Here is a 22,099-nt window from a genome sequence, read left to right on the forward strand (position 1 = left end):
ACATTAATTCAGATACATCGATGATCGATGTCGCCCACACACGGGGTCAGATTTTTTCCCCTGCGGTTTTGCTATTTGCGCAGAAAGTAGGACATCATCATCATCATCCATCATCATCAATAATCACACCACCACCACCATCATCATCATAATTCATCCATCGATATCATCACCATCATCATCATCTCTTACATAAAGGGGTGATGAAAACTATGGAAGCCGGGGTGTCCAGAGAAATTCTTTCACCCCTTACTTCTCCCTTTCCCACCTATCCCGCGCACACATACACGCCGGCCAGTCCTGAGAACAGATACTACTTCCAGATATAGGTGTGCCCCGAAACGATGTCTGAACTTCACGATCTTTGATGCAATGCAAAAATAAATAAATAAATAAAGTATACGGGATTTCCTGGTCAATTTCTCATGTCAAAAGTCTCATTACCATTTATTATTGATCGTATCATCACGATCGGCTTCGCTGTAGACATCATCAACTGTATACTGGTCTCCGGACCATGAAGACACCGAAAACGAAAGTACATAAAAAATTATGTATTGAAGAAAAATACTTTGGGACTAACCATAAGGCCGATAAGAACTATAACTGAGTAGGAACGCTGACCAAGAAAATTGCGTATCTTCGTTATTTAATTATACTTATTTATTTTTATTGGGCTTTATCCAATAGGGTGCTGCAAGGAGTGTGAATATGCGTCTGCGCATCTGTGTGTGTGTGTGTGCGCGCGCGATGTGTTGAGTTTGTGCTTATGTTCATATATGTTTGTTCATGCTTGTTTGCGTGTGCGTATGTATCTGCGTGTGAACATTTGTGACTGTGTGTGTGTGTGCGGGCGCGCGTGCCTTTGGACATGCGCATTCTCTGGATTATGACATCGTCCCTTGCGTTCCCTTTACCTTCCACTGCACTTATTCTCCTCGATGATCCTCTGGTGAAAGTCGGAGAGTTCCCGACCTGTCCAAGAGGCTGAGGTAGCAGCTACCTCCGACATTAAGAAGGAAGCTGCTGCTTATATTGTCAACTCCTTTTTCCACCTCTTACCGTCTGCCTTTTTGTGGAATTGTGCAAGATGTGTTGACCGAGAACAAGTGCACTTGAGCACCTCTCAAGGTCAGGTCCTCTGGGGGTTTCATGCTCCTTCTGCGCCTCTCTTTGGCTCTCCACATTGTCAGAAGCGTTCATCTGCGAGTCTTCGGTTTCATTCCGGGTCATCGACCTTCATGGTCCACGTCAGTTATAGCTGTCAGTTAAGTCTATGTATCGTTTTCTGGACACACATTTTCTTCATCACAGTCACTCTATGCCTCTCCTCAGGTATCATGGACTAAGTCTTGTACAAGCACACAATTCTAATTTTGCACGTGCAACAATTTCCACCTTTATAGAGAGATGGTGCAACGTAAGTAGCAAGTACAAGCACTTGCCGTGAAAATATTTGACAAGGAAAGGCCTATCCTGAATCCGAAGTCCTATGTTCACCAGCTTTAATTATATCCACAGCAAATGTCCAGTCTTTACCGAAAGTTTTTTCTTTATAATTTGTTTGACATTAATTTTCCAAACAACAAAAAGGAAATCCCTCCTCACCACCACCACACATGCACAGACACAGGCGTAACTCACCACCAGATGAGGGGACACTACTCTCACATCGTTTGTAGCAGACGAACATTTTATGGCGGGTGGGGGAAAGAAAGGGAAGCACAAACGGAAATGGTAACATAATTGCTTGCAGCTTCTTAGACTGCCCACAAGGAAGTAAAGAAGATTGTCAGAAGCAAAGTAAAACTTCCTGTGTGACTCTAAATTGCCGTTTTTTAAAAGGCTGCTGAAAACCGTTTCATTAATTTCTCGAATACGGTAAATATTTACAATACTATGCGCGAGCATCAATTTATCGTATTAAGTATTGTTAAGCGCAGTTTGTAGGATTGCTTAGAATTTATAAATAGTGCGCCTGGTGCGTAGTTTGCAGGGTATAGATATAAATGACTGTGAAACATTTGGTCGCTTACCTGTAAGTGACGGAAACTAGTGAAAGATTCAGTACATTCGCTGTTCTTTGTATGTGTGTGTGTGAGAGAAAGAGGCGAAGCTAAGAAGTTGCAATCATTTCCCAATATATCATTTGCCTTTTTCTGCTTTAGTTTAAAAAGAAGCGCTATTCCTTACTATTTAATTATTGTCAAGTTTGACATTTTCCTAATAACCAAATTCTTTTGATTTCAGTTTATTTTAAAATAATAAAAGTTATTGCCTTTATTTTGTAAAATCCCTTTATGTATTTGTCCTTTACAAAGTGAACAAGTATTTTTATCGGTGGTGACCAGGGCTTCGATCTTTTGCTTGCCTGTCTCAAACCCTATACACTGTCAACAATTTCAAAGTGCATAGACAACAGACAACTTATATATTAATTGTATGTGTTCATGCTGTTTGTTGATGCAGACAGTTTTCTTAATTTTGGAGTGTAAGCAGTCACTAGGTTAAGATGAGCAGAATATACGATGACCAGAAACTAAAGAATTTGCCTCTCATTACTAAACTGTGGTCATCAGTTTGGACTCCAGATACATGGACACGGTAAGAATGACTTAAAACTATGAACAAGTATGGTTTTACATGGTTGACTGTTTAAAGTGATATTTAATCATAGCTCTGTTTTCTGGTTACTTGGAGTATTTTTAAGTTTTACTTCACAAGCACTAAATTTTTTTGTTATATTTATGTTTTGAGTGTCTCTAATCATGAATGCTCATGAAAAAGTATCATTTTCATAATTTTTTAACAATAGTTTTATGCAACTCTTTATGACCTATTTTCTTTTGTTTATTTCAAAAAAAAAATCCCTGCTAGCATGATCATATTACCACTGAATAGGAGAGACTGATTGCCTGCCCCTTACCATTAATTGTTGTATAAATATATGCTTCAAGAGTATTAATATCATCTAAAGTCTTTTGAGCATGTGTTTAAGCATCTAGTCTGTGATTTTGCAGTTAGCAACTAATCAGTGTGTTTTTACATCCAGGTCATTTTTTTCCATTTCAGAGATGGAACAGGTGTTCTGTTAGAAGGGATCATTCAGTCTAGACACAGAGTATGCATCAGTGATAAAAGTCAAGAAAAGGTCAGGATTGGCCAATATCTGTATTTGTTAGAACTTTTTCATTACATTTTTTGATTTTTGCATGGTTCAGAAAGCAAGTTAGTTTAGATTCTGTTCTTCAGATATGCATTTTGACTAGTTTTACTAGATGTAATTATTCTGATGTTCTTAATAAATCTTATTTTTCAGTTAATTCATTCATATATATATATATTTATAAGTAATATAAATCATTTTCACTTTTATTTTATTAGTTGTTCTACTTTTGTTGCTTCAGACACGATATTTACTTTTAAAAGTGAAACCCATCCGTGCTCATCGACGTAAATTTGATGCCAGTGGCATAGAAATTGAACCAAATTTCAGTGAAACAACAAAAGTGTCAACAGGGTATCTGAATTCTTCATACAGTAAGTATACCTACACAAGCCCTGTTTAGGAGTAATGGATTAGGGTAAGAAATTCCAACTACTGAGAATATACAGGGAGAGCAGTATGGATAGCATTGAGAGTAACTTAGTTCATAGGCCATCAACATTTCTGTAAACATGAACAAAAAGTGAGATCCTGATATGTTCAATCAACCTGATTTTGCAAATGAATGTTTATTTTGCAGAAGTTGCAGCCAAGGGAACTACTGACTGTTTATCTAATCAGGAGTTGTTTTCACTCATAACAAAGCCAGATCTGGATGCAGTGACAAAAGAATTTTCAGGTCCAGACTCTGTATTGCTCTGGTTGCCTGAGGCTTTTACTGAAAATCTGGAGATAGAGTGTGAAACTAGCTTTAGATTCAAGACCCAAGGAAATAGCCCTTTTGTGGGTAAGCAGAAGTTTCACATATAAGCATTTTTTAATTCATTTGTTGGCAAAATTCTTCCAAGGAGGACATGGGAATTAAATACTGAAGGTAAACCTAATTGCTGCAACAACAGTAAAATTTAAGAGGTTGACCATGTTTAGGGCACTTGATTTGAAAGGTGGAACCTGACCTTCGATCCCTACCTTGTCTCTGGTGAATTGGTGACACATTACTGTTAGGTGTGCAGATAGATTGTTTTTTCATTTGCAGGCTCAAATCAAATCCAGTACACTAGCCTTCAGCATAAGGAACCTTCTGAATTAGACATTAAATAAAATTATTTTAAGATTGTACAGCAGAAGAAAAGAAAATTGTGTGGCTTTTTGCAAAGTAGTCTAGGTGAGGACAAGAAGGTGTTTTGTCACAGTTTGATTGTGTGTAAAGATACTTAACTAACCTGCACTGAAAGAACATTTATCCATAAGAGTTTCCATTACATAGACTATTTATTTGTGACTTTAGCCTCTCTGACAAGAATGGAGGGTCATTGGAGTTCAGTCAGCAACTATTCGGGTGGGGAAGCAGTTGGAGGATCTTGGACAGACAAAGTTCTGGCTGCAAAAGCCTCATCAGTGGAGTCATCTGACAAAGCTGGAGATGATGTGATTGGAGATGATGAATGGGTATATCTGCACTGCTCCACTAAACTACCAGCAACATCAGAAAAAAATTAGTACTTTATACTGAAAAGGGAAAAGATTGTATCCATTCCAGAAATATGCATGACCAGATTGTAAGACACTGGGTTAGGGTTGAAGGGTTTTTGTATCCATCTGCACTCTCTCATGCATATTATTTAAGATTCTATTCAGGGAACTTCTTTTAGGCATTAATAATTACTATTTACTTGTTTAGGTGAAAAACACATTACTTTGGTATTTGCTTAACTGGATAATTGAAAATAAAGTCATTTTATAATTTCTGTCCTCTGTGCAGGATGACTGAAAGATTTATTCGAAATGGTGCTGGATGGAAGAGGCAGAAGGGCAGCAATGAGAACTTGGACCCATTGGTGCATGCTATTCGACATTATCATAACAACAGTTTGTATCTATTTTGTTAATATGCACATTGATCAAATATATTATACAGTTCAGTTGTATATACACCGGTATGAGCATCTTCCCTCTGTTTCCAGTTCCCTTGTTTGCATAAGGATCAAGCTGAAACAGATCACCATGACTTCTGCATTATACTTTCGTGCTTTTGTTGGTTTTAAAGGAGTTATTAATCTCCTTGATATGTGCTTTCATTAACCATAAAATTTAGACACAATCTCTCTTTGTCCTTTAACTGCAACCAGTTGTAGGGGGAACATGATGAGAGGCAGCTATGGTGAAGGTGTGCCAGTGGGGCCTAAACTACGCCTCTTTAGCCTGACTACTCCTTAATGTTTGTCAGCTACACTTTCTTTCGTTTCCTGTCCACACACCTCTGGAGGGCTGTCGAGTAGTGTCATCCCTAGTGACATGCCCAAACCGAACCAGTTTTTGCCACTTGATGGTGGTGAGCGTAGGTTCCTGGGGACTGACTAGGGTGCCAACTGCATTGCAGACATTTTTTTTCTCTAAAGGTATTATAGCCCATTACTAAAAGGCAGCAGTGGAAAAACATATTCTGTTTTTAAAGACCATTATGTTCACATGGATTTCAAAACTGCTAGCATGCATATCTAATGTTCTTCACATTACAACCCATTTTAGAGAAATGTTTTTTCTTGCAAGCAGCAAGAATTGATTTCCATTTAGCACCATCCTATAGCTTGATTCTAGTTAATTAACTCATGATATTGATGTAAAAAGTCTGTGTGCTTGCATGCAAATGCCATTAAAGTCACATATGCTTAGACTTTTAAATATAATCTATTGTCCAAGGAATAAACGATTGTCCGTAAGTTTTCAAATGTACAAACCAGTTGTTCTTCTTATGGTGGCTTTTAATGAATGCTTGTACAGGACTGTAGTGAATAATTGTATGCTATTGCTAGGTAAGAAGTGGCTTGACAGGAGTAAATGAATAACAATCACATCACTCTTTTTTCACTTTCATATTTTATCAAATAAAGGGAGGTATATGCTGCATTGAATAAACTCACAACTTTTTTCTTGGTGAAGACTACCAATCACCATTGTTCTTGTGCCATTATTTGACTAAAGATGTGTCAGCTTGCCAACTAAACAACAGCTAGACATAACCCGCAGAATATCAGGCAAATATATGATATTTCTTACATTAGTACTGTGAAAAGCAATGCAATTTCAGCACAACTCTGCTTGGTCTTCTGCTTCACTTCCATTTATGTGGTTACTCCTACCCCTCCTACTCTCACACACACACACATCTTTGTTTTTCATTTTGGTGACAACCGACAAGACAACTGTATATTTTTTTGTCACCTTTTACTTGTCAAAGATACACCTTGTATTTCCTGATTATGCATTTGCACCATAAACTTGTTTTTGCTAAGACATAAGACTAACCATCTGGATTCAGATTTACAATCTGCCAAGGTGCATTCATGGTTGCTTGAAAAATTCTCCTAAACTTTTTAAACAATATGAAACAGAGGCACAGCTAAACAAATAGCACAGACCAATCAACACTAGACAATAATTTAGCATAGGTACTGATGGGTTTCTCATCTTTGTAGAGAAATCTGATTTCAAGAGCATAGATGACTTTTGTCCCATGGCCTCTACAGCCGCTTAATAATACATATTAACAAAAGTGTTGGATATATTTGTGTTTCTACTTTTCAAAATCTTTTACAGCTGACTGGACTAGACATGTATGTACATAATAATACATCCACACCATCTAAAACATATATAGCAAACTTTCGTCCTGATAAATCAAAAAGATTATTTCCAACAGTATGCAGAAGCATGCCCCATTACTCCATGAACTACTGCTACTTGCAACGTACTCAGAGATTCCCAATGAAAGACTCAGACATGCATTTTTTTGTTAACAATTCTTGACAATAAGCTGTCTTTCCTGTTCAGTTCTAAAAGTATTTTTTTCAAATTATCTGACAGCATATTTATTGTATTCAGTTTTATCTTGGCATAACACCATATTTGAATCCAAGAGATATTATCAAGACAGCTGCTACATTCACAGAAGATCAGTCAAACAAGAGGTCTTCATCCCTGTCATCAGCCACAAGGTTAGGAACATATTCTTCTTCCATTTTAAGCTGCTCCATACGAGCTGTCTTCAGCTTTGCTTCCTCTGCTCTGACCCTTGCTTTCTTGTTCTGGATTTTCTTCATCCTGCATCACAGCGGGCAAGCAAAGATAAGTAAACAAAAATATTCATAAGGGATGTCTTGAAACAGTGCACTCTTACTCTTTTTTACCTTCAGTATTTTGTTTTGAGGTCACACACCTCAGTACAGAGCATATAAATCCTGGATAAATTATTAAAGGGATTAAGTGCTTGATACTGACACTCTAAAGTCTAAACCATATCCAAGCTAAACTTCTGGTTGCAAAACAATCGCACATAAAACACAGTGTCATACTGACAACGGCCACAATGCCTGCCTACTCTTTCATGAGAAGAAAGAATCTGACTCTAATCCATGACATATGCGGACCTGCTGGACAAAAAAAAAAGTGTCAAGTCATGCTGCGATACTGTAAGCAGTTTTGCCAACTTGCTAGCATGAGCTTGATTTACAGGTTGCAATATGCAAGAAGTATGAAAAGCCGGCAATCTACTGCATACTAAGAACTCTAAACAGACTTGTCTTAAGTGTGTCATACCTTTGAAAAACCAGGGTGCATGTGGATAAATGGCTTTGTTTGTGTGAGAGGATCTGTATAAATTCTACTGCCAGTCCAACCCATATCGATGCAAGTCATACTGAAGAAACCAATTGAATTTTTGCAGTGACATTTTTTTATACTTTCCACACAGAGATCGTTGGTTTGAAGACTGTTTTAACGATGATTGCCGTGTACAAACAAGTAGTAGCAACATTAAAACTTAATGTAATTGTAACTCTATCCTCTGTCATGCCATTATACTCCAATTTGTTCAAAGTTTCATTTCTGCATGATCTCTAAATTTAGGATGGTAGCCTTTTGATGACTCCTCAGGAGACTGACAGCTCAGAGATGTCACTCAGCAAGACAGCATGTGGCTGACTTAAACCACTTCAGACCAACATTTTAAACAGAACTACAAACAAGCGATCATTTTTCAACAAGAAATTTTGTTTGCATATGATTCAGAACACTAGCACATATCGTTTAAGGCTTTAAGCCCTACTTATCATTTGACTTGCTTTACTTTTTAAGATCATTTTTAAGATGTCTACCCTAAATAAAAACTATTGAATGTGATGTTTAAAAAAGTGCAAAATGAACTGAAAACATTCTTTCAAATACTAGAAATATAAACGAGTATGGATTAAACAGATCATAAGAAACTTAAGCATGCTAATGTTTTGGTAAGATTTAATGTTATTTTACTATCTTGTAGTTTTTCTGCATTTTTGAGGGGAAAAATTGTTTTAGTTTGCTACAACTTTCAGCTCCAAAGGGAAATCATGGAAACTTCTCAAGTCTTCTTCATTTTATGGAATAATTTCAAATTACTTAATGATGCAACTGCTAATAATGTTTTAGGATTTAATTTTAAGCTGTGAAAATGCACTGCAGCTGATCACTACCTCAATGTGTAATGCATTTCTTTAATTCACTGAGGAACTTGTATCACTCACCTGAAAAATTCTTCTCTCTCTTTTTCTTCCAACTCAGTCATGATGAACCGTATAGTTCTCTGAATCTGAGGAATGATCACTGAAAGACACATGAAAATGACTGTTAATAAGTCTATATGCATAGTCACATAATAATTCTTGCCCAACAATTAAAACTTTAATAAAGGACTTAAATATAACAAGTTATTTTTCAAAGTCGTTGATGATAACTGACTTTAAATATTACAAGTTAATGAGTTATCACCCATATAAAAAAACAACAAAAAAATTCTTCTCTCTGTGAATATTCATCATTATTACAAAAACTGGTTTTGCAGAGTTTCCTGTCTAAGGAATGATACTGACCATGTTCAATAGCATTGACACGGCGATTGGTAATCTTGATAACCTCATCCAGCGTGACAAAGGATGTCTGGAGAGAAGCCAGCTCAACTAGCAGTTCAATTGCCTTGGTATAGTTTTTCTTCAGCTTGTCGATTTGTTGTCCACCTCTTGCCAAACCATACAGCTCATATGCTGTCATTGAAAAGATTTAATTATTACAGGACCAGAACTCTAGATATTAATATATGAAAGACAGAAAGTAATCACACCAAATCCAGGTAAAAATTTGCGTTCTCAGGCATATATATGGATAACATATCTATGTGACAGGACTATTTAAAGTGTCTCTTTAATTAACGCATGTTTGTGACACAACTAAGATGATAAACGTGATTCAATGATTTGATGAAATAAGTCAGTTAAACGTTATATTAGGAGTTAAAGTCGGTGCATCATAAAGAATTTGTTCTGCTTTTGAATGCAGCAGCTTCTTTCCTAAAATAGCTAGTTCTTTAGGAAAAAAATTCTCCAAATTAGTAGAGAAATTTCTCCCCGTTAGTCTAGCTGTTGATCAACAGCAAATGCTTAGGCCTACTATAACTGGCATTTTTTCCTGTACCTAATGATTAATATGTTGTGCAACAGCTATTCATTATTATTATAGATAAATCCTTCTGCTCTCTCACATCCAAGCAACCTTGTTTTCGGTCTCTGTTTTTCGGTCTCTCTCTCTCTCTCACACACACAGAGACTTACTATCAGATCCATCTTGGTAATGCTCAAATATGGGTAAACTGACACCTGTATTTATAAAGAAAACCAAATTTGAACAATTTCCAAACTGTTACATTTGTTTACATGTTCAGAAATTATAACATTATATAAGATAAATTTATTATTGTTTATTACTAAATTAAACATTGGAAAATAAAATAAAAATCACTTTAAAACCAAAACTACTCAATATAGCTAAAATTGTTCATCAAATAACAGTATTTTTACATGCCAATGAAAAGGTTTAGCAATGAAAAATATATGGGCTCCATATATTTTATTAAAAGCTTTGCATAATACTAACACAAAACAGAAGACTGCTTTCAATGCTACAGTTTCCCCACCTTTCTTCACTCCCTTGGCATAGAACAGACTTTACTTTCTATTAACACTTATTTACAACAAATATTGTGAAAAAAGGAAGCTTTTACAGACCAGCTATGTTGTCCTTTTTACTCTTCACTTTGATCTGTGCCTTGGTTACATTCTGAAGAACCATGTGATTAAAATCACCAGAAGTGAATTTAGCTTCTGCCAGTGAGAATGCTGCCTGTTTCATGACTTCTCCCATAAGCTGCTTTGTCTAGAAAGACAAATGGTGTTTGTTGCCATGTTGCAGCTAAATTTTTTTTTTTAACACACTGCAGTATTTCATAAAAATCTCATGAAATCTGGTTATTTAATGCTTTGCCATTTCTTCCATTTTAAAGTACAGGTTGAATACATGAACATCATGCAGGTTAATAAACTAACTATTTTATAGACAAAAATCTTTTAGATTTATCTTAATGAAATGTATCCAGTGGCTGCTAAACAAACCTCAATGATTTTTTTCAGGATTGCTCTGAATCTGAGGGACAAAGCATCAGCCTTCTTCTTCAATAGACGGTGACCTCTCTCAGCAGCTTTTTCCCTTACCTTCATGCCTTGTAAGGCCCTACATAATTAGAAACTTGACTTAAAGCATGTGTACCGTTAGAAATACAAATATTTTCTATAAAAGGCAATAATGCTGCACAGGTCTCTGGCCTAAAATAATGTCTCATTATACTTTATTATATATATATCACATCAATGCTAAAGATGACACAATAACACTAAAGCCCAGTAATCCAAAGATTGGTAAGGTAAATAATCACAATGAACAAGAAAAACATTTTATACAGTCTACGTTATTCCAATCTACTATGGTCTCAAAAGTGTTCACAGTGCTTTTAGATTGTAAATTCTGATGGACGATAGTGCATAAATATAAAGCATTAGGAATTGTTTTAATAATACTAGATATCTTAAAAAACCCCAGTAAACTAATGCAATGCTTTCAGCTGAATATATTCTTTACGCAATTTATTTTTAATGAAATTATGCTCGGCAATCAAAATAAAATGAGTAATGATATGGGCGATAGCTGTCTGTGTTTGGGTTTCTTCACACATGATTGCATCGATTCTTCGCCCTTCTACAGATCAAGTGTTTAGATAAAACTGTTAACTTAAGTTTCATCTGTAAAACTGTAGTCGCTATTTTATACTATTTCTTCAAGAGAATAATTAAATATCAATGATATGTTTAGATCTATTGGCTCAAACTTACATTCGAGAAGGGAAAACGTTGAGCCTGTCTCGCGACGACATCTTGCTTTTTTCAGAATCATGTGAGTGGTCATGTGACTAGAGGACTGCCTTCGGCATAAAGGGACGCTACACAGGTCGGCTCCTGAATAGCATTTTCGCTTGCAATAAGTTGCTTCCCATTGACCACTACGAGAGTTTAAAAAAAATATATAACAAGAAATTCAACACCCCCTTAAAAAAAAAAACAAAAAACAATTGCGCTGTAGCTGGGATGTAGTGGTGATGATGTGAATGTACGATGAAGCATAATTCCCAAAGCTGTTGCTATTATTTTCTAAAATAGGTCATTTCCCGTCAAAACCACTTATAAGAGCAAGGGATATATATATTTTTTTCTTTCAAAGTATTAGATATTATGTTTGGGTAGGAAAAGTTTTATGAATATAAAGTCAATTTTAAAACTTAGAACATATGCAGTTTGACAGTGTCAGTGTCTGTTACTGTGTAGTGCCTTTACTGATGTAAAATGTGTGGTAAGGGGAGGGGCTGGCAGCAACTAAGGTTATATCACGGCAAACAGCCGGCCTTGTAAACAGAAGCCACACGCAGGTCGAGAAAGAACAGTGTGCCCGAGATGAGATCTGAACCCAAGGCAGACCTCTCTAATGAATTGGTATTTGTGTGAAGGACATAAATATTCGAGACAATATGCGGTCGGATATTAACCATTTTTCACGCTTTTCTTGATTATTTTCTCTTTGGCTGTTTAATTCCCACCCATGCACCCGTTTCTCTCTCTGTGGGACATTGACCTGATAGCCGTTTTCAGCTACACCGATTATGCACACATCTACCTGTTTTATTGACCATTTGATAAAAAGTCTTCCCCATACACATTGTAAACCTGAGACCTGTAAAACAGCGCCGTGAATAGACAGGGTTAGGGATTAAAAGAAAATCGGAGACAGTTAATGAAGTATAGTTAAGGGTACAAAATATCATCGAGTTAAGACCAAAATCAGCCGTAAGAGGGGGAGAGCATGACAAAAAGATGAGACTGGAATAACCTTAGTTATATTGTAATATGATAGTGCGTGATGCTGTTAGCAGGAAAAAAGGACAACCCGTGGTTCAAAATTCGATTTATTTTCTTGCTCTCCATCTTAGACGACGATTCCGTTGGGGAGAATGAGTCGTCAGCAGACGGCAAGAAATTTGATGTTTGTAGTTTTGGTTTGCTCTAAAATCTAAACAATAAACTAAGTGTTCAAGTTTATTTCTGATTACCAAGGATTAGCTTTCACAAAAGCCTTCAGTAAATGATGCTCGACTTGTATTTCACGTTGCAGCTTCAAAATATACTTTCTTGTACTTCTCATGCTTTGTATAGTCTTCTAAAGCAGCAATCATATCACGGGAAATCACGTTGGTTTTCGCGCTGCGTTAACTGTTAAAATTTTGTAGGATGAAGAGCTCAGAAGTGAGGAAACAGTAAGAGAAAATTAAAATTGAAATATTCAATCAACAATTAAATACCAGCACCACACACACATGTACGGAACAGGGCCGCCGAGAGCCATCACGGGTCCTGGGGTAGATGACCTGGCCCCGTGTAATTGTAATCGTGTAAATTGTATATTTTCCCAGTATATAATAATATATTATGCTTACAATTCGATTGTCAATAACTACATTTCCCTCAGTAATGTAATATAGATGGAAATCATCAGGACAAGTGCACAACCTAAACACAGTCACAGGCACACATACATGTTCGCGACTTGCATTCCAGTCAGTGCGTGTGCGTGTACTCTCCATTCTCATATAATTTATTACACTTTGTTACCAGACACCCTTAGAAAAAATCACGTGAACTTCTTCAAAATCAGTATAAACACATTCCTTCTACAGCCTACAGGCATAACGAAGGTGGTTCTACAGCGAACTTTAGAGTCAAGTGTAGCTGCTTCCATATCTATGCTCAGCAAAAGTATGATTGATTCGGTAATATCTCGATTTCACCGCTAGTTTAAAGAAAGAAAATTCAGCAAACTTGAGCGGGTAACGGCACACGGCGTGTCGAGTTAGCGCGAGGCCTCGCAGCATTTTTGCCGCGAGAGGGCGCTGAGGCACCTGTCACAGGTGTATGGGCCATCGGTAGGAGAGGGCCGCCGAGTGTGAACACACGCCGCGATACTGTGACTCACTCCTTGAGCCATTCGCGCACGGATTTGCATTGTGGAGACGCTTCGAGTGCCCGGCAACTTTTTCTTCCAGTTCAGTGCATGTTTGCATGAAATTTTGTGGATGAATTTGCATTCTCCCGCCACGCAGACGTTCTAGCGAGAATTTGTGTTTGGGACTACACGGAATAACGGCGTCGTGGTGTGCGCGCGAGCTTGGATTTAGTTGAGCGAAGCAGAGGTGAGTGAACTTTCTGGCATTGTCAGTGATTGCCGGCTTAATTATTTTTGAAATGCGTGCATAAGTTTCAGTTAGAGAAACTCTAACAACATGTTATGATTGTGCAAGTGTAACGAACTGATTGGGCTTCAACTTCTGATTTTCGTCGGTCTCCGATCTTGAACTCGGTGGTAATAGGTGTACGTACATTGTACGATATTAATGACACCGTCAGGTCCGGAATATTCCGTCAGGTCCGGAATATTCCTTCAGTATTCCGTCCCTTTTTCGTCTCTCTTGGGTAGGTTACACTCCCATTCAACCTCCCACCCCAGCACACACACACGTAAACTCGCGCGCGCGTCTTCACGCACCTGTGAGTGTTTGTCGGTAAGTTCGACTTCTTGTACCCAGCGGCAGCCTTTTGTTGTGACTATGTCTCTTATTTAGTAACTCTATGACTTATCACATTTGTACGATTGTTCTTTGAGACATGTCGCACGTGGCTTAACCCTCCCCGCGAAATTTGGCATCGAGCTGAAGTAGTTTTCTGAAACTTCACATGTCGTTTAGCATCTGCCTGACCTGTGTGACCCACAACTTGTGGCACAAATAGTCTCACGGTCAGAGAAGGACACCTACAATGGGACATGGTTGTAAAGATCACAACTGTCTGCTATTTAATGATAATATTGCCGTGACACTCCCTTCCGGTAATGGACACTCCCATTTTATTTCCTACTGGCTGCTTGGGAAAGGCAGGGGAAAGGCAAAGCAGGCCCGGTGCCCTTTGTGTGAGGGGGTTAGATCACTGGGAGGCAGTCCCCGGAAGCATGAAGCTAGGTCTCGTGAAATGTGCTTTGGATTATAACACATGTAGTTGTTATCATTGATGTTTACATACTTCAACAAGGAAAGAAACAAGAGAAAGAATGTGCGAGGTGGTAATGAGATAAAGGCTAGTTTTGATGAATTTGAAAGGGAAATTATTGGAAAATGTCTTACACACATGTGCATACATATATTAATACACATAAACACACATGAACTGTGACTTAGTAACATGTAAGAAATGTACTATAATCCAATGCATATGCATAGATTTGTTTATTGGTTTACTGTTGTAATGTTAATAAATTTTGTATACATGTGCCAGCATGTGTATGTACTTGTATGATCACACTGTTGAGAACAACTTGAACTTTCTACTACCTTTTATTTTTAGATTCATCCTAGAGAAAGCTTTAGTTACACATGTAGAATTTTACTTAATATGTATTTTAGCTCAGATTTAGAAGGGACATGACTTATTATTCTCATTATGTACTTTAAAAATTGTTTACAAAGGCATTAATAGTTTCTGCATGGTCTGTGTGTGCATCTGTGTGTCATATGTGTGAGCCTTTGTAGATACACCCCTCTTTTTAAACTAAATATTCTCAGTAGGCTGCACGAGACACTACTATTAAGCAGGACATTTGAAAAGGTCAAGGTTAGAGACATGTAGACTGCTACACACTTCCCATGGCGGTTAAAAAAAGGGTCTAGTACTCTAGCAGAATGATGGCCTCTTGAACTTATCAAAAAGTAGACTCAATCTGTGGACTGAAGTGGCCATCCCTGCCTTCCTGATTAGTACCCACTATCTGCATGTGTGACTGTTTATCTTAGCTCTTGACAACCACTAGATGGGAGGGCACATTCCAGCATCACTTGTTGAAAGGGAGGATACTAGTTCTTGTATGGCTGGTCTGAAGGGTCAACTCAGCAGGGTTTCCAGAGATACCCAGACACCCGGTGGAATCTAAGCTGGTCACAAGATAAAGATTCAAAGGAGACCAAGCTTGCAGTTAAAACCATCAAATCATATACTTGAAATCAGATATGCAGCTCGCTCTCTCTCACATACACACAGACAGACATAGTAGGTTGTAAATATTTAAAAGCTGAGCTGTCACCATCAGAGAGGGTAATAAACGCTTACAGCCAGGACACAGAACATTTTTAGTACCCAGGATGTAAACAGTTTATTGGTTTCTCATTCAGAGGTGGCTACAGTCAAAAGATAATATTTGATATTTTGTGTAATATATTCCTCGCAGTCCATAAAGGTAGCCGATACAAGTCGAAAATACAGCCGCGTTCGCTAGCTGACATGCCGGCTGCGCAAAATGTAGGTGTGGCCTGCGGAATGGTGGAGGACTGTAGGTGGTGCTTGTGAGGTGGGGTGGGGAAGTACTGGGGGTAAGGAGGTGAGGTGAGGGATCGGGTGAAGTGACACAGACATTGTTTTGGAGCGCATGCGTACTGACAGGTACGAGAAAGCAAATCATACACATGCAGGAGCGACAGGGATAAAGCAACATTCCACGCCGCGTCGATTGAAAAGGTCCGGGTGGATTGTGATTGTACCCGACCACAGCTTGCCTGCCGACGAGTGACAAGTACTGCTGAGTCGTTCTGTTGGCTTCAATTACCACTCTTGATATGCGTGTTTTGGAGCCACCACATGTTTTAGTTGTGGGTCAGTCTACGACCAGTCTAGATGTCGTTAACCTGCGACCTTGTGGTGAACTAGGCGCTCGTTAGTGTCTTCACGTGTGTCGTACACAGAGTCGGTGGTCAAAGTGCGTGTTCACCAGTCTGAAAAAAACGTTGACATCCACGTGATCTTAGCAGGCAACGGCTTGCAGAAGAATGGCTGGAGTTCGATCAGGGTTGATAATGCCTCTCTCGATCGTTTTCCTTTCACATAACTGATGCCTATAAGACCAACACCCAGCAGGTACGGTTGTACTGCGTAGATGGACCTATCATCAGCGTGATGGTAATGCTAATGATGTTTAGCACGAGCACTCGTCATCGTGTATGTTAGTAATGAGGATGACCAATCATCAGGGTGTGCGAGTAGGGCACCACGTCAGTGATGACAATAATGAGGATTTATGGGGAATGAGTAGGCCATGGCAATGGAAGAAAACATTTGAGTCCGTAATACTTTTGTGAACTACCCGTTGTTGTAAACCCTCGCACACCACCTCAAGTTTACCTGTCATAGGTACTGATTGATACCACTCTCCGGGGCCGTAAGGGTTAAAGGGGATGGGCATTTTACAGGAGCAGTCTGTGGAGGAAGGGGTTTTTTTTTTGGCACTTCTAATTGTCAGCCAGCCACTGATGGATGAACGTGGCACGACGCAGAGCTTGGAGGGGCTTGTGAGCCGAGCGTGATTTAAGAAAGTACATCGCGAGGGTGTTAGGAGGGGCGTGACTTGGAGCAGCTATGGCTGGCGTCACAAGCAGAAGTTTTACCGCCCTCACCGAGTGGTCATTCGCTGCCTGGAGACTCTGCCACCTTGAGCTGTGTCGATGAAAAGGAGAGACAATTAGTCAACCTGCCATTCGTCATGACAGAGAACACAAAGTCAAAATGCTGCTGGTTCATGTTTGTTCCCTCTCCTATTTTCTCAGACGCTGTATGCGTGCATGAACACACGTGTAAAATATTAGGTTTTAATCTCTGATCTTTGGCATGGTCAGCTGCAGATTGTGAATTTATCGTATTAAGTCCAGATTCTTAAAATATGTGTTGTACCACATTACAAGTGTAATAGCTCACCATAATCTCACCGGGTGTTTGTGTTACTGTGAGCGCCACCTAATCCTCCCTCCCTCCCTCCCTATATTTATCAGTGTTGATGATTGCTCTTTTATCGTTGTTACCAAGGTAGGTTCGTCGCTTGCACACTCGAGACTCTGCTCTTAAACTGTCAAACTTGTTGTTTGAAGTCTCCGTCATCGGCAAGAAACTCGACAGAAATCGAAGCTGGTCACAGCTGCTCCTTATTTCGCATATCACACGAGAGGCTCGTAGCATGAAACTGATGTCTAATGGTCAGTCACTCTAGTCACTCACATCCACCCTTACCCGGGAAATGATCTGAGCACCGATCATCACACCCGACTTTGTATCAACTGTGCCAGGGAGCTATCTGGTGGAGGAGAGCAACAAATACATGGCCACTTGTAATTCCTTGATTGCTTAATAGCACGTGCGAGGGAGGTCGTTGACATCTCGTGCCCGGGGCTGGAATTTCCTGCATTCCTGGCTCGTGGAATACCAGAGCTGTGTGGACCGAAGACCAGTCACAGACAAGTTCAAGGTCAGATACGTGGTAGATAAAGAAGAACACCGAGATGTGGCTGTTGGAATTTTAATTTAGACATAGGTAGTAGCCAAATTCATTAGAAAAAATTCTTGAAAACTTATATCGTTCACACTTATACCGATTTAAATTACTTCTCCGAATTTGACAAGTTTTTTTTTTTTTTTTTGGGGGGGGGGGGGGAGAGGGGTTGTTTACACTCAGTCTGATGTATAATCTGTTTTTCTCACGAAGCGCAATAAATAATAGAGATTTTTCTAGTCCATTGTTTGTCACGGATTGATTTTACAGATGAGTTCAGCTGGTCTTGCATTGTCGCCTTTCAACTGTCGGCGAGTCTGAGTAACACGTGTAGCACTTCGATCGTGCCTGGTTAAAACCCTCGTATCCAACCCCTGACCTCAGCCTTAAAGCCAAGCTCATTACTTGTGGGCCGGGCAGGAAAATGGTTTTGTGAATCGGGTTAATAATACCCCCACCACGGTCGCCAGTGTCGCAGATGTTCTTGATACTACTGCAGCGTTTCTTGAAGTTGCCTTCTAGTGTATTCATTCCTGCGGAAGAACAAACTGCGAAGAGCAAGTCAAAGAAACCATAAAGGACAAATTAAAAAGCCTAAAAGGGTGTCAAGTATGGAGTGTGGTCGCGAGGCTGGCTGCGCAAAGACATTAGCCGTGTTTTGTCCACAAAGTTAGATCGCGCCAACACTGACGAGGGCCGGCAAATCCCTCACGTGCGCCAATTATCCCTCTGACAGTTTTGAGTAGCAGCGTCCCCTAGAAGCGCCTTAGCTCCCCTTGTTCCCAGGGCAAATGCCGCCTCGCTGCCACCGTGTGGGGCTCCTGTTTGAGGAGCCGTCTGCTGTGTTTGTACGATAATGGGAACAGAAGTTGAGGGCGAGCGCTGGAAATTGTTTCCTTGCGGGGAAGAAAGAGACACGAGGGTGGAGAAGTCTCAAGAAAAGTCTTCGTTTTGATAATGGATGACACACAGGACTTTGAGCAAAACACAGAATGTCCGCGAAGACATTTTGATTGGCCACGTGTCCGCGCAGTCTCAAACAATGAAATGTTCGAAAACTTGTCCTGTGTTTTATGAATGCAAAGGATTGGATTTTAAATAAGGATTTACCTTCATATTTTAAGGAATCTACAGTCAAAGTTGTGGTCAAAGTGGAACAAGCTCCAAAACGGAAAGAAATCATTTGATCGATTTCTTATCGCCTCCAGCGAAATGCGGAAACTGCCGTCGAACGTTTTACCTGTCGAGGAGGAAGGATTTTCGGGACGACCTTGTCCTGTGTCCATGCTGAGGGTGTTCTTGCATAGAAATGATTAGCAAACTATCTTTCTCTTTATCAAGGTCGCTGTTCATAACCAACATTTTTAATCTCATGAGCTTTGCTAGATTGGCTTTTTTGTCGCTTTAGTGACATGTTCAAACCTATATGTTCATAGATAAAAAATATAAAAAAAACTTCGGTGACTTAGTCACAAATGTTTTTTTTAAAAGCAAAGCAGTTATCATTAAAGGGCAACTAGCCAGAAGGAATGCGGTGCTTAAACCATATCTGACTGTCGTGGGACGTAGTAAAGATAGTTTAAGACCCTCGTTCCCACAAATCTCCGTTGTGAAACCTGACCCAGAATATTATTGATGTGAAAGGGACTCGCCCAGACCCACTGTTCGCGAGAGAGGGGATAAGGTGGAGGGATAGTGATGGCCATAACATTGCCAGACGACAGTCTTGGGGAAGCCACGTGGGGGTGCGGCGTCACATGTGAATGTGTGTGGCGAATTCCCCGCACGCACCCGCCAGTGGCATGTTCTGTAGGACCAGGCGTGACTAAGTCCTCTTTTCGCCCCTCCACATACCGAGACCTGTCCCTTTGAATATGGCCATGTACAGTGGTGCTTGCACTGCCCCCTCCCGCTCTTTCTGAAAAAGAAGAAGCCGCAGTTGTCAACAGCGTGTTGGGACGTCAAGGTCGCGGCCTGCCCTGCCCTGCTCCCCCGTTCCGCCCGCAGGCACTAACGTGCTGCACGAGATTCATAGAACGTTTGAACGAGGGCTGCGTGCAGTGAATGAAGTGCTCAGCGCGAGATTACCGTCATACCCTCCACAGGTCGATTGACTGCAGCAATGGGAGGAGTGTTCACTGCTTTAGGAACGCATTGGGGGCTAACAGTTCTGACTTGAATATTTCTCCGTCCTTTTTTTCTCTGTCTCAGTCCATTGGCTTTTGTCAGATATTTTTAGCAGCAAAAAGCACATGGTCTTTAGGATATATATATATAGATGAGTAATATATTTCAGTTTAAAACATGAGATCATTCTCAATGTGTGTAAACATCAGCTTGTCAGCCAGTGCCAGGGGTCGACTTTTGTTATGCACCATCGCTGTTGATGCTGCAGCTGGTGTTGATATTAATATTCGCGTGGTGTTTGACCTGTTTGAAACTACAAGATCGATATAAATACATCACCAACGTACTTTAATTTGTCTTGATGTCAGTGTCAAAGACTAATTAGTCCCTTAGTGTTGGGGAATGTTCAATGTGTTTTAGTGCGCGCGTAATGAGAGATGATGGGGAGGTTGGCGGGGAGAAGGTGAAGGTGGTTGAGACGGATATGTAGGAGTGAGAACAGGTGTAGTATGGCAAAATGTTTTGTCACATGAACCAGCAATGTTACTTCCTGAAAACAGTAAGTGGTTTGTATAGTGGTGTGACATTTCTCACAGTTCTCATGTTTACATATCTTGTTGCTCGGACCTGCAAGAGAACATTTATTTATCGCAATCGATCTTTTAGTATTGTCTTTCTGTGGTTACTGACTGACAGGAGCACTTGCTGCACGGGAAACATTTACACTAAAGACCCGAGCACACACGCATGACATCAGTATTATGGGCCAAGACTAAACACATCGATCTGTGCATTTTCTAGATTGGCACTCGTCATGTTAAGCTTATTTTCGTCAGGAAGACATTCGTAATGGTCGGGCCTGACCGAGGCTTCGTCGAGACGAGATCGTTATCTCTGAACGTTGCGCGAAGTCAGAACAAAACGTACAAGCGCCATCTACAGTCAGCCAACGGCTACCCACCCGCATTGTGTCGCATGATCTTACACCACACCCGCCTGCATTCCACACATCTAGGTTAGGTCATATCGCTGTTTGCAAGTGGTTAGCGGCAAGAAATTCGTGATCGAGACATGCGCAGCACGAAGGGTAAGTTATCCTTGTCCGGGTGAGAGAGCTTATACCTGTTCTGATCATACGACACTTGCGGCGACTCACGTAGGTAGGTAGCTAGGCATGAAGTGTACACGCCGTGGGAGAGCCACTTTAAAAAAAAATTCTTTTCCGGACCACTTTAATGGCCAGTAAAGAACCCTGTGGCGATATTATTTTAGGAAGTCCATTGTTAACCCTCTTAGCCCGACATTAAAATATCGCATTTCAATGACGGGCTTATAATCGAAGCCTGTGAAGACGACAGTGGGTGAAGTTTTATATTATTATTTTTATATGTATATTTTTTTGCTGCTCTGAGGTAAACACTAGACCAAGATACCTATACATTTTTAGAATGGAGAAAACTTGTGATTTGCAATAAAAATAAAAATTGCCTTCCCCGTGCTACCCGGCAAAGCCACGATCGTGGCCCATCGAGGGCTAAGAGGGTTAAACAGGACTAAATTTTACATGTTTTAAATCTCCTGTTTAGTGTGCTAAAATTAGAGTTAAGATTTATTGCAATAAAATATTCGATGCATTCTAGAAGCCACGGCAGACAGTGTTCACAGCATGGTGGTCCATTGCCTCAACAGGCAGTGACGAAAGGTCGCTTTACTCCTGCAGTGGATGGTTGATTCCAGTCTGTCAATAAATATCGTTGGCCAGAAGACAGTTTCAGTTCCTAGGCTAGTTGTCTTGTGGTTTGTGTCATGATCAGAGGGTCAGGTCATGGCCTGTAGATGACGCATCGGCGGCGTGTGATTTTCACTTCATAAATTTCACGGCATAAACAGAACTTAGTGACATGCACAAACAGGACATACATACAAATATCTCATGCAGACCTTTGTCGAAAGGAACCGAGGATAATCAACTGGCATTTTTTAAAC

The 22,099-nt window shown here is 39.8% G+C and overlaps 3 protein-coding genes across 4 annotated transcripts in view; 2 read left to right on the plus strand and 1 right to left on the minus strand.

Moving 5' to 3' along the window:
• Positions 1-1,679: 1,679 nt before the first annotated feature.
• LOC112570528 (arpin-like) lies at positions 1,680-6,117 on the plus strand. Of its 2 annotated transcripts, none has more exons than XM_025249012.1 (7): positions 1,680-1,881; positions 2,470-2,604; positions 3,073-3,151; positions 3,408-3,540; positions 3,747-3,953; positions 4,455-4,615; positions 4,929-6,117. In XM_025249012.1, the coding sequence occupies exons 2-7, from the start codon at positions 2,513-2,515 to the stop codon at positions 4,935-4,937; spliced, it is 681 nt and encodes a 226-aa protein (XP_025104797.1). In that variant the 5' UTR covers positions 1,680-1,881; positions 2,470-2,512; the 3' UTR covers positions 4,938-6,117. The 2 variants fall into 2 exon arrangements, with proteins under 2 accessions (XP_025104797.1, XP_025104798.1); XM_025249013.1 differs by lacking the exon at positions 1,680-1,881 and adding an exon at positions 1,918-2,038.
• A 257-nt stretch (positions 6,118-6,374) lies between these two features.
• On the minus strand, positions 6,375-11,522 carry LOC112570527 (V-type proton ATPase subunit D-like). The gene is made up of 7 exons (XM_025249011.1): positions 11,416-11,522; positions 10,642-10,759; positions 10,258-10,405; positions 9,805-9,849; positions 9,070-9,240; positions 8,725-8,803; positions 6,375-7,267 (listed from the first exon to the last, which is right to left on the minus strand). The coding sequence occupies exons 1-7, from the start codon at positions 11,454-11,456 to the stop codon at positions 7,120-7,122; spliced, it is 750 nt and encodes a 249-aa protein (XP_025104796.1). The 5' UTR covers positions 11,457-11,522; the 3' UTR covers positions 6,375-7,119.
• A 2,002-nt stretch (positions 11,523-13,524) lies between these two features.
• The window catches only part of LOC112569819 (spectrin alpha chain, non-erythrocytic 1-like), a 93,550-nt gene continuing 84,975 nt past the window's right edge, over positions 13,525-22,099 (plus strand). The window contains 1 exon segment of the mRNA XM_025247810.1: positions 13,525-13,820. The gene's annotated coding sequence lies outside the window, so the exon portion shown is untranslated.

Source organism: Pomacea canaliculata, linkage group LG8 (genome assembly GCF_003073045.1).
Source record: "Pomacea canaliculata isolate SZHN2017 linkage group LG8, ASM307304v1, whole genome shotgun sequence".
Taxonomy (NCBI): Eukaryota; Metazoa; Mollusca; class Gastropoda; order Architaenioglossa; family Ampullariidae; genus Pomacea; species Pomacea canaliculata.

What these genes read in the sequence shown, in the direction of transcription:
- LOC112570527 (XM_025249011.1), bottom strand. Translation starts at nt 11,456, where the DNA reads ATGTCGTCGCGAGACAGGCTCAACGTTTTCCCTTCTCGAAT. An exon ending in TAAAAAGGACAACATAGCTG is followed by an intron (nt 9,850 to 10,257) that starts GTCTGTAAAAGC and finishes TTATAAATACAG; the next exon opens with GTGTCAGTTTACCCATATTT. An exon ending in GAGAGAGAAGAATTTTTCAG is followed by an intron (nt 7,268 to 8,724) that starts GTGAGTGATACA and finishes GCTGTGATGCAG; the next exon opens with GATGAAGAAAATCCAGAACA.
- LOC112570528 (XM_025249012.1), top strand. Translation starts at nt 2,513, where the DNA reads ATGAGCAGAATATACGATGACCAGAAACTAAAGAATTTGCCTCTCATT. An exon ending in ACTCCAGATACATGGACACG is followed by an intron (nt 2,605 to 3,072) that starts GTAAGAATGACT and finishes TTTCCATTTCAG; the next exon opens with AGATGGAACAGGTGTTCTGT. An exon ending in GTATCTGAATTCTTCATACA is followed by an intron (nt 3,541 to 3,746) that starts GTAAGTATACCT and finishes TTTATTTTGCAG; the next exon opens with AAGTTGCAGCCAAGGGAACT.